General features: G+C 36.8%; 2 protein-coding genes across 3 annotated transcripts; one reads left to right on the forward strand and one right to left on the reverse strand.

Moving 5' to 3' along the window:
- The first annotated feature begins 4,648 nt into the window (after positions 1-4,648).
- On the forward strand, positions 4,649-5,815 carry LOC103987174 (transcription repressor OFP13-like). The gene has a single exon (XM_009405397.3). The coding sequence runs from the start codon at positions 5,053-5,055 to the stop codon at positions 5,740-5,742; it is 690 nt and encodes a 229-aa protein (XP_009403672.2). The 5' UTR covers positions 4,649-5,052; the 3' UTR covers positions 5,743-5,815.
- Positions 5,816-6,686: 871 nt separating this feature from the next.
- On the reverse strand, positions 6,687-18,023 carry LOC135641305 (uncharacterized). 2 transcript variants are annotated; one of them, XM_065156629.1, is made up of 15 exons: positions 17,821-18,023; positions 16,780-16,887; positions 16,562-16,635; positions 16,339-16,410; positions 16,224-16,252; positions 13,544-13,594; positions 13,056-13,106; positions 12,002-12,061; positions 11,820-11,902; positions 10,615-10,762; positions 10,301-10,351; positions 9,075-9,179; positions 7,640-8,559; positions 7,511-7,563; positions 6,687-7,423 (listed from the first exon to the last, which is right to left on the reverse strand). In XM_065156629.1, exons 1-13 carry the CDS (start codon positions 18,006-18,008, stop codon positions 8,422-8,424), a joined length of 1,158 nt encoding a protein of 385 aa, XP_065012701.1. In that variant the 5' UTR covers positions 18,009-18,023; the 3' UTR covers positions 6,687-7,423; positions 7,511-7,563; positions 7,640-8,421. The 2 variants fall into 2 exon arrangements, with proteins under 2 accessions (XP_065012701.1, XP_065012702.1); XM_065156630.1 differs by lacking the exon at positions 13,056-13,106.
- Positions 18,024-18,209: the final 186 nt, after the last annotated feature.

The raw sequence follows: 18,209 nt of genomic DNA on the forward strand, positions 1-18,209 counted from the left end.
CATTAAATCCAAGTTGCCAGGATGACAAATTAATGGTTGATGTGACATGACAGTGGAAAATCACAGCAAAAAAAGAATTTGTTCATTAAAACAGATACAAGAGTAGATACCAGAGACAGGCTTAGTAACAGGTACAAGAGTAGATACCAGAGACATTAAAACAGATAAAGAAATTCGTAATAACTCATCATATCAAAAAGCTTCTGATCATTTAATTTCACTTGTCCTTCTCTCAAAATGAATTTGTTCTACTTCCCTAATCAAGAAACACCTGAACTTTTATATATAAAACAGAACAGATGTATATCTAACAAGTGCATATATTTGAGAAATGATATTGCATATATAAATCCTTTTTCTCTTCATTCAGATCGAGAATTTTAATACTTTCAAGGGTGACCAAGTAAAGTTGGTTCAATCTCTCTTAAGAGTCATTCTCAATTGATCCCGTCACTTATGAAGAATGCTCATGCTTCTTCCCTGAAAATAGGCATGTTTACTATGGATTGTCCTATTTAATATTATCCATCTAGAAGGGGTTAGGCAAATTCACCATTTACCTTGGCAACACACTCAAATTAGGACAAGGAACTAACTGGTCATAGGAGGCACAAGCGCAACTGGACTATGAGCTAGTTTCATGCAGTTAGGGAGAAAAGAAAAAAGGACTAGATCATCAAGATTTAAATATATATCTGGTTCAGGCTGCTCAAAATCTTATGAAAGGAAACAAAATGGATGGAAAATCTGCCTTGCAAAAACTGCAGTTCACAAGTCTTATAGGCAATGTCATCCAAATGGCTATCACGCTGATCTCCAAAATATGAAGTTTTAAAAAGGCTTCTCATCCGGTATAGGAACTTACATTCTTAATTGAATTAGATCACAATATATTCTTTTACCTGATAATAGATAAGGATTGCAGACTCGATGAAATTTGATCTACAGGCATCAAAAATCTCCTCGTTCAGTTTCTCTTCACCAATGGTTCCCTTTCTCAACTGCCTATAGGTGATGGCTGCCCACTGGAAAATATCATCAAAGCACTATCTACTATTAAGTGTGTTTGGCCCTCCTAGAGTTCTTCCAGCTCAAAAAATCTCAAAGCCAAGAACTTTAGCTCATTACTTTTAAGAACTGATTGCCTTCCCTTTGTAGCTGCCAGTTGAACTACAAACGGAGGGTTCCATGCTGGTCATTATTCCTTCTTGAGTGCTATTTTTGCAGCAACATATTCCAGCTTATTTTGTGGGTCAATGATCCAGCACCTATACTTGCATTTGGCCTTACTTTTCCAATTAAACTTGTTACTTCTCCCTGTGGGTTCCTGCTCTAGGAAGATAAATGCAAGCTCACGATTATAGGATATTTCCTGGGTTTTTCTAGAGGTTCCTGTCAGAACCATCATTATAGTTCTCTCCGCACATGAAAACCCCACTTTCCCTGGATCCATACAAGCTATCATCTGGATGTTCTGATTCCAATTCCCCTTACAACATAACGATGATAAGATTCAGGATGGTCAAATTCATTCCATCCTTTATTTTATGATCATACATCAGCTTGATCAACAGTCAAGACCATTTACATCACACTCATTTAACAGTCAAGCATAAAAAAAACACACAGGTGGCCTCTGTCCATGAACATCTTTTCCTTTTGAACACATGATTCCTAATACAACTCCTCTTCCATTTCTACGCATTATCTTCCTCAACTTCAGCGATATCTTCGATTTTTCTTTTGCGTCCGTGAAAACTGCTTCTGCTAAGCACTACTATGGTTAATTCATCTTCCATACAACAGAAAGCAACTTATATGAATCACAATACCATATTCCAAGGAGAAACGAGAACGGTATATATAGAATTGGAGTAACAAGACGTGATAAAAGCTAAACTTTCTTCTTTCCAGATTCCTTTCTTGCAACAAAAAAATCAAAATCAAGCTTCAAGATATCTCCGCGAGAGGGACATATCCCCAAAAGAACCCTTTTTTATTCCATCTTCATGCATCTTTCCAAGAGTTCCGATCAACGAAAACCCTAGTTCTTGTCATCAAAGGAACTATCTTTTGCACCCCCACTTCCTCGACGAAAGATTGACGTCCCTCTTCTTCAAAGAAAGCAAAATCGATGTGTAGTGGTAATACCTAGTAGACCAAAGGTAGAATCTTTTCGAGCAAAACCCTAATCAGACCAAATCGGCGACGTCGGCGGCGGATGGAAGGAAGGGCGCAGCGCAATCATTCCTTAAGAGGCCTTCGCATGGCGGTGAGCGAGTGGCCGAGTCGAAGGCTCGGAGCTCAGACAACCTCGGCTCGGAAAGCAAAGCATTATAACGGACATTTTGATCGTTACTCATTATATCGGCCGTTATGTTCCAAAAATTAGTGTTACAATTGTTGAGGGAGGAGAAATGATGCCATGTAGAATAAATTGGAGCAAAATATTTCTCATCCATTATTAATTCTCCCTATCTTAATATGATATGGAGCTGAAATGATTACATATTATGACCATTGTCACAAGTCATTGGCCATGATTTAGATGGGGAACCCTACTCTATATATATATATATATATATATATATCCTTCAGCCTTACCAAACACAGAGTTGTTTAATTCACCAAAGAACATAACACACTTGATAATATGATCAAGTGGATGAATAATCTATTCAGAAAACAAAGGCAAAGGCTTGTCTCATCTTCCATACAAAGCATGATGTTGAAGAACAGAGAAAATCTTTGTTGAGCTCTCAAAAAATGCTGAAATGAACTGTTTCCTTGGTAGTCCACTCAGATGAAGATGTTGAGAAGTTTTCAGATACAATAATGCATTAGTTGTGTGCTTGTTAGATGATTGATTACAAGGAGAAGAAGAAGAAGAAGTCAGCTCATGCTGCATTGAGTCTGATAATGGCGCTTGGCATCACCAGCAATTGCATCAAGCTCAGCTTGCAGAACAAGTTCTTCCTGAATCAGGCAATGACTGTTCCACCTCAGACAAAAATGTCTACTCCAAAAAGAAGTGTCATGCCATGGAAGAGTAGAATCTCATCTGACTTGAACATTACCTGAGCTCAGTCTTGTGTGACAGAACACTGTGCCTACTGCTTCTTCCAATTGTTTTACTGTTCTCTCACCTCTGCCCAAAAGAATGCATTCATTTCAATCAACCATACATGGATGGTCAACTGAGCATGTGGCAGAGGAAGCATGTTAAAGATGTCTTTAGGCTGCTGCAGGACACTTAACATATGTGTGTGTGATAGAGTTTCTTAGCTCACCAGAGAGTGGAATCCTGCAAAAAAAAAAACACACAGGTGGCCTCTCTGTCCATGAACATCTTTTCCTTTTGAACACATGATTCCTAATACAACTCCCTGTATCTCTACTGGAATTGAAAGCTTTTAAAGTAGAAGAGTTATTTGAGTTGTGTACTTGTCTCCTTCATGGGGTGTAGTTTTGTACTTTCTAGGAGTATCCAAGGCACATCCATGCTACCAATGTGATCTCAATGTCATTCATTTGATGCATGTGATGCTCATGACCTTGAAACAAGCAAATCACATGCAGAAATGGAACTCTTGTCAGGAGATAATTATGATTCAATTTTTTGTACTGTTGATCCATAGATAACAGAGATTCCACCTACTGATATGTTAAATATGGCATTGTGCCACTGTTAGCCATGACAAAAGGAATTTTCAATTGTAATAAAAACATGACCTGTAAAAAGCAAAAGGAATTAGTCTTGTTCTTCCACAAATATTCAGAACATAGAATCATCCATGAAGAAGATCACAAAATATAAGATGGTGTGTTGGAAGAATCTCACTATGTAGTTGAAGAAAAGACTTGAGGTTTTCTTTTCATGATCTCTGTTTCTCTTTTTCAGGTTGCTTATCAAAGATGATTTCTTCTTCATATCTGAGTTGTCTGATCCATAGCTACAACAGGATGAGAAGTAGGATGTGACATATACCACCTTACAGTGGTTTAATGACCAGGCCATGAAGTAATTGAATATTCTAAAAGGAAATAAGTTGGAACAGGGCAAGAGAAGGTGAAGCAATAAACTCTTTTTCTCTCATCTATCCATCTACCTCTCATTAATGCATCAGAATCTGAGTGAACAGAAGCACTCCTTTGGCTTTCTCAATCTTCTTCTTCCTACCAACCTCATACACAAAAGAAAAAGAAAGTTAAATGCATTGTCTCACAACATATTCAACTTTTCCTGTTCAGACACAAATTGAAATCCAGGCAAAAAATTGATGTGCCTTGAATGCTTACTCAGAAGAATGATTGCAAGAGTCCTTGATCACAACATTCAAGCTATTACTCCATTTGTAAGATTTGGATTAGATGAAGACTGATCAATAAAACTTAAGCTATTGCTACATTTGTAGAGTTTAGAACAGAAAATCCATCACAATAGTCAATATGATCCATCTTTTTTCTTGTCCATCACTGGTGAAAGTGATCACATTTGAGGAAGTGAAACAATGACTGCCCCTTCAAGACCTTCTTTGTATGTGATTAAATCCAAACCTCATGCACTTGTTTTGTAGGAATATGTTCCTAAGATTGAAAATAATGTGATTGGTGAAAAATAAGCATGCAAAAGAGGACAAGATTGTACAGAATCTGAACTGAACATGATTGGATGAAATAAAATAAGTTGGCATCATTGATGTTCTTACCAAACATTTGGACTCGTAGACACAGCTCAAATCGATGCATGAAATAGATAATCGATAACCATTGCAACAGCTTCTTCTTTATCATTTGCCAGTAGTACTCGATGATGTATTCAGTCCAAATGAAGTCCCCAACACCACAGTTAATGCTCACACGAGCAGCATCCCCACCACCCCTCCTGCCTCTCTCTCTCACTCTCTCTCTCTCTCTCTCTCACCCACCCCTTCTGTTTTAAAGGCAAATAAACTCAAGTTTTCTACTCCTTCACACCCTCCATTAATGCATGCCACAGCAAAACCAACTCCTCCTCCTCCTCCTCCTCCTTACTGTCTCTGAGAGAACCAGATGGGCAGGAAGCTAGGCTTGAGCTCTCTCTTGTTCAAGCTCAGGGACACACCGAAGCCTTCTTGCTACTCGTCTTCTTCTCCTTCTTCTTCTTCTTGGTCGTGGCCCTCATGTAAGCAACCGAAGACCAGCTCCTTCCGGGACGTCGACGGCGACGCCATCTACAAGACCGTCAACTCGGTGTACTTCGACTCCAACGAGTCATGCTTCTCCCGTTCATCGGAAGAGCACGAGAGCTTCTCCACGGTGTCGGAGGACTCGGGCGGTGGCTCGCTGGAGACGGTCGTGCGCGGGGTGCGGTCGGACCGGCTCTTCTTCGACCCCGGCGGGGCAAGCTCGATACTGGAGGAGGCGAGGGCCAGCAAGCCGCCGTTCGAGGGCAGCGTCGCGCTGGCCGTGGAGTCGGACGACCCCCACCGCGACTTCCGGCGGTCGATGGAGGAGATGGTGACGGCGCACGGGCTGAGGGACTGGGAGCGGCTCGAGGAGCTGCTGGGTTGGTATCTGCGGGTCAACGGGAAGACGACTCATGGGTTCATAGTTGGAGCCTTTGTGGATTTGCTTGTAGGCCTCGCTTCTTCTTCTTCTCCTCCTCCTCCTCCTCCACCTCCTCCTCCATCTTCTGCATCATCTTCCAACTCCTTTAAGATCGAGGAACTCAAAGAGGAGGACGCCAGTGGATCAAGTTAGCTTCCTTTAATCCAACAAAAACATATATATATATATATATATATATATATATATATATATATATATATATATATATAATTTATTTGAAGAGTCGTTAGACGAGCACCTTGTGTTCATGGCTTCCAACCTCGTTCTCTGATGGAAGAAGCCAGCGGTGCGTTGTCTCCTTGTAGAGTCTGCCGGAAGGGCCATCACAGTGGTTCTCTCAATCATAGACATCGGCATGTCACCAGATGCTTCTATCAGAGCAGGACAAGTGCTGCCATGGATTAAATGAACAACACTGCTGCTGCAGCAGATCATGACAACTGCTTGCACTGCTTCTGGTTGATGATTCCCATCAGGTTATGGCCAGCGGGGACAGATGTGAAAGTTATTGGGCTAACGTCCTTCTCCAGTAGGAGTTCGGGAGAACTGTAGATGTTAGATGGATAGACGATATCAGTTGTACAATTAACATGTCCTCCGAAGAGAAAAAGGAGTGCACAGTGGGTAGTGATTGCCCCCTTTCTCGAGGAAGGTCGCTCACCATTGCTTGTAAGTTTTCATTTCATGGTGGTAGACTTCTTGCAGGGTTGAACAAGTTGTTTGCCTGATTCAACATCATACCGAAATCTTGAAACCAAAATAGCTGTCAGACAACTGGATTCTGTACCGAGCATACCTCTTGTTGTTGGATGCATGCAGCACAATTACCAGCTCATCCTAGAAAGCCAGCAGTCAGATGTTCATTTCAGTGCCAATAAAATTTCTATTATTCTCTTATCCTATAATAACAAAGTCAATTATTCTATATGAATATTTTGCCACCATTAAGATAATTATTCTGTTATACCATACATACATGGATATATATGTCACAAAAAGATTAATTAAGATGAACTATCCAATTCTGTCAGAACAAGTTATCACAATTCAACTATACCAAGAGTTCTACAAATATCTAAAAATAAAAAGAGGAGGAATAATTGCATTTAAATAGCATGTGAATGTCCAGAAAAAAAAAACCATTTCTTAAATAGTCAAAAAAAAAATCTTGTTTTTATGACTAAAAAAAGGAGAATTATCTGAGTTCAGAAAGCAGGACAAACTAAGGTGACAGTTGCTCTTGCATTATTGAAGCTACCTCAAAACTTTTGCCTGGTGCAAGCGACTTGACAAAGCTTTGCACATGGAGCCTCTGTTAAACTTTTGAGTGCATGAATCTCCATGACTACTTTAACTCGGAGAGAAGGACGAGTAGGCCAATATAAATTGCATTCTTGTCTGTGGTTTCAACTGCGAAGCTTCTAAACCCATGCAAAACAAGCCGTTGTTTCCTGTGCAATTAATGCTTCTTGGTCTGACTACCTTTTCAACATATGACAACACTGCTCAAGAAACCTTACTATATTCCACATCTCAGCTCGACAAGTTGCAACATTGTTTTGATCACCTTGGAGATCACACAACCATCTGATGATGTACCACTTGTTGCATTGTTCACATGGCGGTGGATGCCTCCTGTGGGTTCTTGATAGACATGGGCATTGCTTCTTGATTAAAGTAAGGTGCCCATTATGACTGCTCTAGACCCAAAAAGTATGTTGATCTCCTCCCGTGTTTTGCAACAGGTTGGAACTGCAGATGTGTGTTGTGAGAGCCAAAAAATTGATGTGAATGTTGATCACGAGCATTGGCCCTGCAAAAGACATTGAAGGGAATGGCTTTTGATGAAGACTGGAATTTTGGGAAATCACTGTGACCGAAAGCAGCTTCCTACCCCCACCTTGTCACAAGAGATATCCATGCTCGACAGCAGAGAATCCAACAAGTGTTGGGCTGCACAATGCAGTAATATCAGGGCCAGTTCTTGATATTTTAGGTTGCAGTGTGGATAGTTTGAGATCGAGTTTACCTGAAGAAACATGAAAGAGCATGTCTTCTCCTTCACCAGCCCTTGCAGGATAGAGAACAGCTTCGATGAATCTGATCGCGAGGAGATAAATAGCACTGTGGCTTTGAAATCTTGATCCAGCAGGCCAGTGTTCAAATTTGAAGTCTTTATTCAACAAGTAATCACAGTGGCTCAAAATGCCAAACAGGAAATAATAATTCATACAGGAACATTAAATAGAAAATAAATGCCATAGCCAACCTGCAAATACTGAAACAGTCAAAAGCCAGCACTTGAAACCACTGCAGGATCAGAGGTTTAGGAATTATAACATGGGTGGTAGGTTCCCCTAGGTAAGTATGCCCAGAGGTGCAATGTTACATTTATTGCAGGTAAGAGAGGACCATTGACCATGACCAGTCAAATAAATTGGCCCATTGCATGCAGATAGATACCAGCCTGAACATGTCACAGACTTCAACGACTGCATTTAACAAAAGATCTGTATCTTCAGCTTCCATTGACCCAAATTTGTCTATATTCCGGCAATAATTTTTTTTCTGAATAAATCTTTAGATAGGCATACATAAAGAGTTCATTCTACAGCAACGTCTGATTGACAAACTCCAGAATCAGCTGGAATGAATGATGCTAGAATCAAGGCACAGGCGGGCTTGCCCTGATGGAAGGGGAAGAAACGCAGCCCACAGCTTGCTAGAGCATCAATTTGCTATCATTTCTTCGGCACCATTAGTGATAAATCTTACACAAAGAACGATGAAATTACCTTTCATTGTCTCGTTTCACTTTGCAATTTGATTCTTGATCAAGGTTGCTACATGGTGGCCGGCCCACGAGGAGCCAGCTTCAGTGCAGCAGAAAGAATGCATGTGGCCCTCTCTTTCGATTGATAAAGCAAGACCTGGCACCATCCGGGAAACCTGCAATCATCCATACAATAACTTCAATTCTATTCAAATAAATAGCAAATAGAGTGTATGCAGAAATCCCCGTTAAGACAACATCCTTGTGGTTAGTGCACTTTTGCATAAGTGACGGGTTTCTGGTTCAAGTCCATAATTGAATATTTTGTACAATGTTTAATGTGATGAAAATTTCCAATTATTATTTTTTAATTATATAGAAAATTTAGTATCAAATAAAATAGATATCAATTACAATACAAGTCAGTGCACATATCCACTGTGCCGAATTCTTTTTCACATAAATACAATTGAACTTCAAGCATCCTCTGTTTGTCTAATTTTGCCAGCAAAATATTGAATACAAAGCAACCTTGATTTGTCAGCAGATATTGAATACGATGTAACCTCGATAAAGCACAAATATATCCGACAATAGTTTCTATTGCCAAGTCCAAAAACAGTATAAAGAAATTCAGGTACCCAATTTGATAAGTCTATCTAATAAACTGAAAAGTGAAGTATATATTCACCTCTTCAAAAAGTGAAAGTGGGCCCCAGTGGTCATCAATGCCAAAAAGAAGAGAGATTTGGTTATGTTTCTTTTTCACAAACATCCAGTCTGGCTCTTCTGACAACTGAAATAATAAAATAAGTAATGAGAAGAGAATTTTAACATCCTATGTTATGTACCTACAACAGAAAAACCTCTACATCAACTGGGAGAGTACATGATCGGAGTCCGACCGGTCACATGTTTATGAGTCATGAGACTGAGACAGAAAAAGAAACCTGTTACTAAGACATTATTGAGACTTATGATTGGATGTCTTAATATTGTTTTATTATGTTACATATTTTATTATTTACTAATATTTATTCACAATATGTAATTCGTTTTTGTTATATGTTTTGATAGTATGTTTTGTTGGTTCCTACTTATGTTTCGAGAGTATGTTTTGGAGGTTTCTACTTAGCATTGATGATTTCAATTATTTTCGTTTTCCAGAATAATCTTTAGTTTCTAGTACTAATTCCAGCGTAAAGAGAGCCATCGTCTAACTACTAGATAGCGCTCGGTGGGAGACTTTAGCTCTTTATGGTTTAGTATTAGCCATTCAGTATCAGTTTCTCTATTGTCAAACTTTATTATTTAAGATACATTCGAAATTTAAATTAAATAAAATTAGTTATTTTATTATCTCATTTTAAAAGTACATATTTTTTTTAAAAAAATTGGGCACAGATATGACAACGCTAGACATAACAAAAGAATATAATACAATACAACCAACAATGGTTAGTCCTATCAGTATAAAAAAGCACATAGGCATGCATTCTTTTTTTAGCAACATAATCGAACCACCATCATAGCAATGACAACAAAGTTGTAAGCCCCAATCATTTGGGATCCTCTACATGAATCTTTTACCAACATTAAGATCCGTAAAAAGTTATATGTTTAGTTAAATTTAAAGTATTTAAATCATTTATAGATTCTACTAAAATCTTTTTCTATATTATTTGAAGAAGAAAAAATCTGTTGATTATCTAATTCTTTCATAGTTGTTGCAGATAATCTTCAAGAAAATTGTATCAAATAAATGGTACAAATAATTGAAGAAAGAAATATTTGCCAAAAGAACTAAGCATATACCAATCAAATTGTTAAATCAAATATACAACAAAGACCTGCAAAGAAGCAACGACAATCTTTCTCAGGATAAATGATCCAGTAAAAAAATCAGTTTAACAGTACCTTCTCAAACTCTGTCATTGCCATGAAAAGCATATTTCGCATCGTATGATACTGCAAATTTTAAAGCAAAATTAGTAATGCTATGGTTTAAGTGACAACTTAATGGTGTCTAGGTTCAAAGATTATAATCCAATATTTCTTTCTTCGATACGTTATGACAGCACTAATAAAGATGCTCCTCATTCAAGGTACAGTAAACAATTAAAAAAAGAACAACAACAAAAGACAAGTGCAGAGTGTCCTCTCTCAGACATTAACAAACTTTTTTTCTTACGAGTGAAATCTCACATCTAAATACAGGAAGAAGAACCAACCTGCAAAAGGTGACTGCAAGTAGCATCAACAGCTGTAGAAGACCATGACTGCCCAAGGCACTTTCTCACCATAGCAACTTGTACCCGGGTTGGTAATGACCCCAAAAATGATACAAAATAACTAATGGTTGTACTTACAATGGAGGATCTGGAATTTGCAAAACATTTACAATGCAATTAATGTAATATTAAAATATATAAAAAACCACTGGAGCAACAAAAATTGCAATCAAGTTTAACCATCATCCAACATTAAAAAAAATTGTCATGAATATATAGAATGCATAGATGAAGATATGGGATTCAGGTAGGTCACCTCTTAGATTTGTTTAGTAGACTAGGAATGCAGTGGCCTATATAGATAACATCTAAGCATCCATATCATGCTGACAATATCTCAAAAGCTCCACCAATATTTAAAAGCTTGACATGTGGACCAATCATAATGCTGAAGAAACAATGCTAAAGAAGAAGCTTGACAAAGTGTGATACGACTTTTTCAACGAAAAAAATGTCATATGACTAACACATAAAGAAGCAAAGTAAAGCATCATCAGTTCATTTAGATAACTACCACAGGTCTTTTTCTCTTTTGGCTGTATGTTGGTTGAAGAAACAAGCAAGAAATTAATTAATCTACATAGCAAGACATATCTAGCATCTATGTCATGATGACTTTAATTTCATTTGCTTTCAACAACTGCAACACTGCTCTGAAGTTCCATAAGCTGAACATAGAATGGGATATATATACATTTTGTGTATGTACACATGCATTTCTTATTTGTGTTCTCAGAAAATATTAATAAAGATGTGTTAGTCTAGATGTCCAGGCACACCCATGAAAGCCAGTGTACAATGGCAAGTGTAGAGAATTAGAATGACAAGGATTTTGTTTTCTTAATTTAGTAATGTTTGCTTTAGAAAACCTAATATAATTAGCCTTAAGCTAATTTGAGAAACATGAAACCATGCTTGAGATAGAGTTAACTCAGTGTAGAAAGATAGAGTAGACTAATAAATGCATTAAAAAATAAGCACAAATTTTATTATCTGATGACTACAGAAAACTTCATAAGTCTTTGTTTGAGATTCGATGATAACAGAATAAAAGTCAATTGAAGGAAAAATCTATAGTTAGAGTAGCATAAAAAAAAAATTTAACTACAAAAGTTAAAGCAATAGAAACCAACAAAAGAAAATACCTTGAAATTAAGCCAATCATTGATTGCTTCAAAGAACTCTTGTTCAGTGACAAAAATGGATAAAGACCTATAACATATTTCACCTTCAAAATCCATTGAAATATCTTCACTGGTCATTTAAATGTTTTAGCAAAAAGTATAGGTATAAGAAAATGGGGCGTATGTAAAGAAACATCTTTCACCTGTTGTTGAAGCCTCTTAAAGATTTCCAAACATATATATGATCCAATAGAATGTCCAACCTTTGCAAAAAGGAGAAAATAAGGCATATAGAATAAACTTCGGACAAGAAAATAGCACAACTATTTTCAGTACATAGCATAAAAATTATTTGTTGAAGGTATATGCTCAATATGTAATATGCAACAGATGTTTCCAGCCCTATGACAAAATATGACATATTCAGAGAACTCCATAAGAAAGAGTCCTTAAAACTTCAACAGCAGGTTCCTGTTAAGTAGCTGTATTAATAAATAAAAAAGAAATTCAGAGTTATAAATTGACATCTAAGAGTGACTAATTAACATCTAAAAAACTTCAACAGGAGGTTCCTGTTAAGTAGCTGTATTAATAAATGTTTAAAAAAAAACAGAGTTCTAAATTAAACTCAGAGTTCTAAATTAACATCTAAATTTTTAAAAACTTGTGGAATTAACTTTAATCCATGAGCATCTAAAAGTGACTATACCATTATGGTGGCTCTAAAGTATCCTCTGATGATTTTGAACCACAATTTGATACATTAAAAAAAAAATCCTATTCATTGGTGTTATCTGTTAAAATTAGGTCAACAAATTCAACATATGTTCCTCTTCCAGGAGAAGCACATAGCACAAGAATGGTAAAATAAGATATTAAAGACTGAATTAATTCAATTTATCATATTACTAAGGCTATTCATATTCAATATGCCTTGGAATGAGGTAAATTGAAACAAAGTTCCATACTAAAAAGCAACATTTAATTCAGGATTAACGTTATCCTAACAAACATTCATAATAAAGCTCAACAACAATCAAACTAAGCATCATTAAGCATCAGTATCCATTCAAGATATTCATTGTAACAGGTTGAATCAGATGCTGTGTGCAAGTCTAATTCCTTGTTGAACCACAATGGGTGCAACTTCCGTGGTTAAAACAAATTACATGACAGTTCCAAGTTACAACAATATATTAGTTAGCAAAAGCAGAAAATCTTCTTGTAACTGAAGACGGTTGATCAGTAATATAGTACCAATATAAGTGGATGTTCACTATTCTGGTACTCTTGCTCAATAAAGTCCACCTGAAATGTTGAATACACATGTACTGGATCAGGGAAAAAAAACTACTAATGAAAAGAGAAAAACAGTAGGTACTGCTAGTTATGAAAATCAAGAAAGGAAATATACACAAGCTTCATGTAACTCCCAGTGCAGGAAGAAGGCATGAAATTATAGCTTACATACAGGAAGCAAAAAACTAATTTTCCTATAAGTAAATAAAATAATAAATCAAAATCACTATTTTCAGATTCTTTTGGATGAAACATGATGGCATTCGGAATTCCTCCATCAAATATAAGGCATATTACAGTATTACACAATATTACAGCTTCAGATAGAAGAAAAACAAATATATGATCAAACACAATAATATGCCTGTCCTTTAGATTTATGCAAGTGGTCATCAAGTAACAAAAAACTTTTTGCTAACCGTAGCTATAAGGGATATTGGAAAAACCTTATGATTAATTTGTTCTTCCAATGAAAACATCCTTCCATGCTCCCAATCCTGGTGAAAAAATCATACTCATCAACTAATGTGTGATAACCAAGCATCAAATGCAAATAGAATAACAATTAATAGCAATCATCTCATAAAAATCAAAACATTTATTGTGCGGCTTTATCTATCTTAACAAAGAGAAAATGACATGTAAAGCGCATAGATGCTTTAAGAAGACAATTAATAGAAATCCTTTCATAAAAATTAAAACATTTATCATGTGTCTTTTATCTGTCTTAACAGAGAGAAATATAAAATGCAAAGCACATAGATTCATGAAGAAAAAACAACACACAAAAGAAGCACATTTCAATAGTAATAGTGACTCCATAACCTACAAGTTCTATCATGGTGATGAAGTTGGCATTTTAGCAAATTGTATATTCATCTGGTTCCTAAGAATCATAGATCCTCAATCCATAATGAGTTTTAGACTTTCCCATCTACTGACCTTCATTCGGTTACTCTACATCTCTTGTAAACTCCTCCCCAACATATTTGAGAGTCTAATACGGTGTTTTGAAAGGCGCTAGGTGCTAAGGTCTCAAAATATTCGAGGTGCTAAGCACTCACCCAAGTGAAGCGAGTCATACTAAAATATTAATATATATATATATATATTATAATTAATAAATATGATCATAAAAATAAAAAAAATGCCATATTAAATTGAAATCAAATAGCCGACATGAAATATATATTACAGGATATAATTTTTTAACTACTATGCCTAAGTTGACTCATAATTTGAGCTCAATCCCATTCGGTAGGATGATTTCTAACCCAAATCTAGAAATGGATTAGTCAATTGGCATCTTGACGCATGCTATTTAGTGCGATTTAATACTTAATGCACTACTTATTGCTACTTAGTGCACTATTTATTGCTTTTTACAGCACACTAAATACCACTTATTGCTACTTAGTGCACTATATATTGCTGCTCACAGTACACTAATTGCTTCCCACGTCCATTATGTGTCGGGTCTTGGGTGTGAGAAAAGATAACCGTGAAAGGAAAGTGAGAGGAGAGAGATCACATCAGCCTTCTGCCCTCCCATCTGCCCCTTCAAAACCTTATCTTTTTGTCTTCCAACAAGATCACTTTTGCCCTCCCATCCGTTGTGTATTTTGACCTCCCATCCTGCCTTCAAAACCCTAGCTTTTTGCCTTCTAACAAGATAACATCTTCTGCCCTCCCATCTATCTCCAAGCATAGTTCGATTCTCCACCTTGAAGCACTAATCGATTTTGTTGTATTCGCCTTCAGGTTAGTGCCCTTCTTTTCGCCTAGACCCTTTTCTTTTCCAATCTCATCCTTTTTCTTCCAATTTCTTATGCTACGCCACTTTCACTCAGGCACTCGCCCAAGGCACACAATGCCTGGGCTTGGGCGAGTGCCCAAGTAGCACTTCAATAAATCACTTCGCTTAGAGGTCATGCGTGGCACTTGGGCCTCTCACCCAAGCGCCTATTAACCAAAAGTGGTAATTAGTGCGCTATAAAAATCAATAAGTAGTGCAATAAATAACAATAAGTAATGCATTAAGTATTAAATCGCAATAAATAGCACTCTTGTTCTAATTCCGTTGCGTCAAGATGTGAGCTCAAATTATGAGTAAACTCAAGCATAGCAGTCAAAGAATTGCATCCCGTAATATATATTTCAAGTTGGCTATGTGATTTCAATTTGATGTGATACTTTTTTTATTTTTATGATCATATTTATTAATTATAATATATTTTTTTATATTTTAATATTTTGAAGCCTCTCGTTTTGTTCGGGCAAGCACCTAGGCGAGCACTTAACGCCTCAGGCATTTTAAGACCTTAGCGCCTAGAGCTTTTCAAAACACTGCCTTCTAGATGAGAAAGGATCTAAATGAGAAAGGACTATATCTTCCATGAAGAAGCCTAATCCATATTTATAACAATCATCATAACTAATAAAGAAGAATAGTATGCACAATCAAATAATGAAATAATGTAATTCAAAATGGATAAAAGAACATCAACTTTATTCTGATAATTACTAGTTCTAGATAACATTTTAACTATTTTACCAAGTCACACATCTCTAGATGTTCAAAAGATATCAAACGTGAAGACAATCCATTAATATACATACAAACAGCATGCTAAGTGACCCATAATACATTGTAGCATGTTTATTCTGGATAGCATGGTACAGAAACAAATCTACATACAGTTCTGTGAGCTAGCAGAAACATATCACTTGTGATGTTAGATTGCTGCAAGTGATATAAGAAAGCAAGTCAGAGGTTCCACAGATGCAATCATGAAGCATTAAAAGCACAGCCTAATTTGCCTTAGAACTAGGTCATGTACAAGATCTTTGTTTTTACATAGTTTTCTAGTTTGTGAGTTGAAGTAGCAATCAGTTATTGTAAAAGCCGCTTAAGTTAGAGAGAGGACTTTAACAAATAACAATTTCTTCTACACAAAGGCCCTTGATACATGGAAAGTTGACACTATTGCAGTTAAGCTTAAATTTCACTCATAAAACCTTTGCTGCATGAGAGATATGACAGAATACTGATTAGAAAAAAATCATTATTAGAAATTTCATCAGTTGATAATATTATAATTTAAGTTTAGATTGTACTCAAGATACCTTTGCTGCATGACAAATATGCCCAATTGCTGAGAAAAAATATTGATATTAGAAATCTCATCAGCAAAATTCTGGGTTCAGAAAACTTTGAAATGGCCAAGTTGGTAGTCCCTGCCTGTTACAGATGCCTGCCCTTCCAGTAGTTGATAGATTGCTTCGACAAAGTCCTTATAGTACAATACAATACCTGTTATGCACCCATATACAACTATTTTCATTCGAGAGAATTCACGACCATAGTAAGAAGCAAATTAATATTTAGAATGATAACAACAACAAAAAATATCAGTAAGTAGCTCATTAACATTTTGGAATTTAAGTGTCTATATCTACAACACCTGGGTTTCCGGGGATTAAAAGAACATGCAATGAGGATTCTTCAGGGCGCATCTCAAGCAACTCAATGGGAAAGCTGCAAAACAAGAGTGATTATTCCTAAAACTGTCATAGTGACTTGTTACTTTTTTATTCCAAGCGGTTACAAACAATTTAAGAGTAAGAAAGCAAGCATTTCTTTATAATTCAACAGATATAGCAGGATTAGTTAGAACCATACCCAGAGACGGTGCACGTTCGCACTGTTGCTTGCTTTCTCCCACAATTTGACAATGTTAATCTATCCATTGACCCTGAACACCTTGGAGAGATATCCTTTCTGATGGACCTATAGCGCTTTAAAGTGTTTAAGGAAGAAACATTAGCATTAATTAGAACGTATAATTACTTATCACACATAAGTAGCTCATGTTGAAGAAGAAGACAAGAACTGTCGAGACTGGAAAAAAATAGTTAACAATCGCATCTCATCTCATTGATGATTGTTTTTTCCTGGTTGCGCACGGTTGGTCAAAATTGATATTGACGCTAGAGCTTCAAGTGTATGATTGAGAATACAAGGAAAAAGTTTTTAAAAGAAGCATATAGTCAAAAAAACTTTAAAAGACCACACTTGACACAATTTTGATTTCTGAATAACAAAAAGGGAAGCCTGGTGCACAAGACCCTCAGCAATGGACGGTCTGAGGGGGGTTATTTATATGGAACAAAGTCGAAACTTTGCCACTTAACAAAGAAATAAAAATAAAAGGTGAATATCAGTTCTCACAACATAACAAAGAACTTTGTTGTGCTCGTCAGCAGATCCTCATATTGACACGACAAAAACGCTTTAATGATTGAAGGCGTTCATTATTCCTTCGACAACAACCGATCGAACTCCAATACTTCTCATTCTTTTCTATTAGGGTTAACAAAATCTTGATTGGGCACCACTAGTCAAGGCCTAATCAAAGAGGGATCTCCTTCCTTCCTTCCGGACAAAATCTTGATTGGGTTTCGAAAATCCCAAAAGCTTTAACTGTTAGCAAAGGATCCAATCTTCTCATCCAACAATCACATTAACCCCGGAACCTCGCTTCAGTGGAAACAAGCGCCGATTCATGACGATCCAAACACCAAATTAAATTGACCGTAAATTTAAAACCCCAAATTCAAGAGACCAAAACACTAAGGAAAAGTCACAATGGAAACGACGATGCTACCCTAAATAACAAGAATACGAGAAGCACTAGAGAATTCACAGCAGAATTAGCGCTACCTAAATCGATCGGTGCCGAGAGATGGGTTCTTGGTGCTAACCAAATTCTTGTTTCTAAAAGGGGAGGAAGCGCAAGAAGAAGAGGAGAAAGCTGGACGCATATACCGCGGCGATCTTGGAAAGAAGGTTGTGCGGAGAAGGCGAGAAGCGTGGCGGACGGCGACGCCGGGAGAACGCACGAGCCACATCGCTTCACTAAGTATCCTTTCTTCCCTTCAACCTCTGGGCCGAACCCAATCAAACGACCATCGGGCCTCCGTATTATTGAAGATGTTTTTCCATCTCTGTCCTTGAAAAGTTTTAGAATTACGAAACTATCTCCATATTATATATATATATATAATGATGAAGGAATGAAAGACAAGATGAACAATGGAGGAGAAAAAACA

This window comes from Musa acuminata, chromosome BXJ3-6 (assembly GCF_036884655.1).
Source record: "Musa acuminata AAA Group cultivar baxijiao chromosome BXJ3-6, Cavendish_Baxijiao_AAA, whole genome shotgun sequence".
Lineage (NCBI taxonomy): Eukaryota > Viridiplantae > Streptophyta > Magnoliopsida > Zingiberales > Musaceae > Musa > Musa acuminata.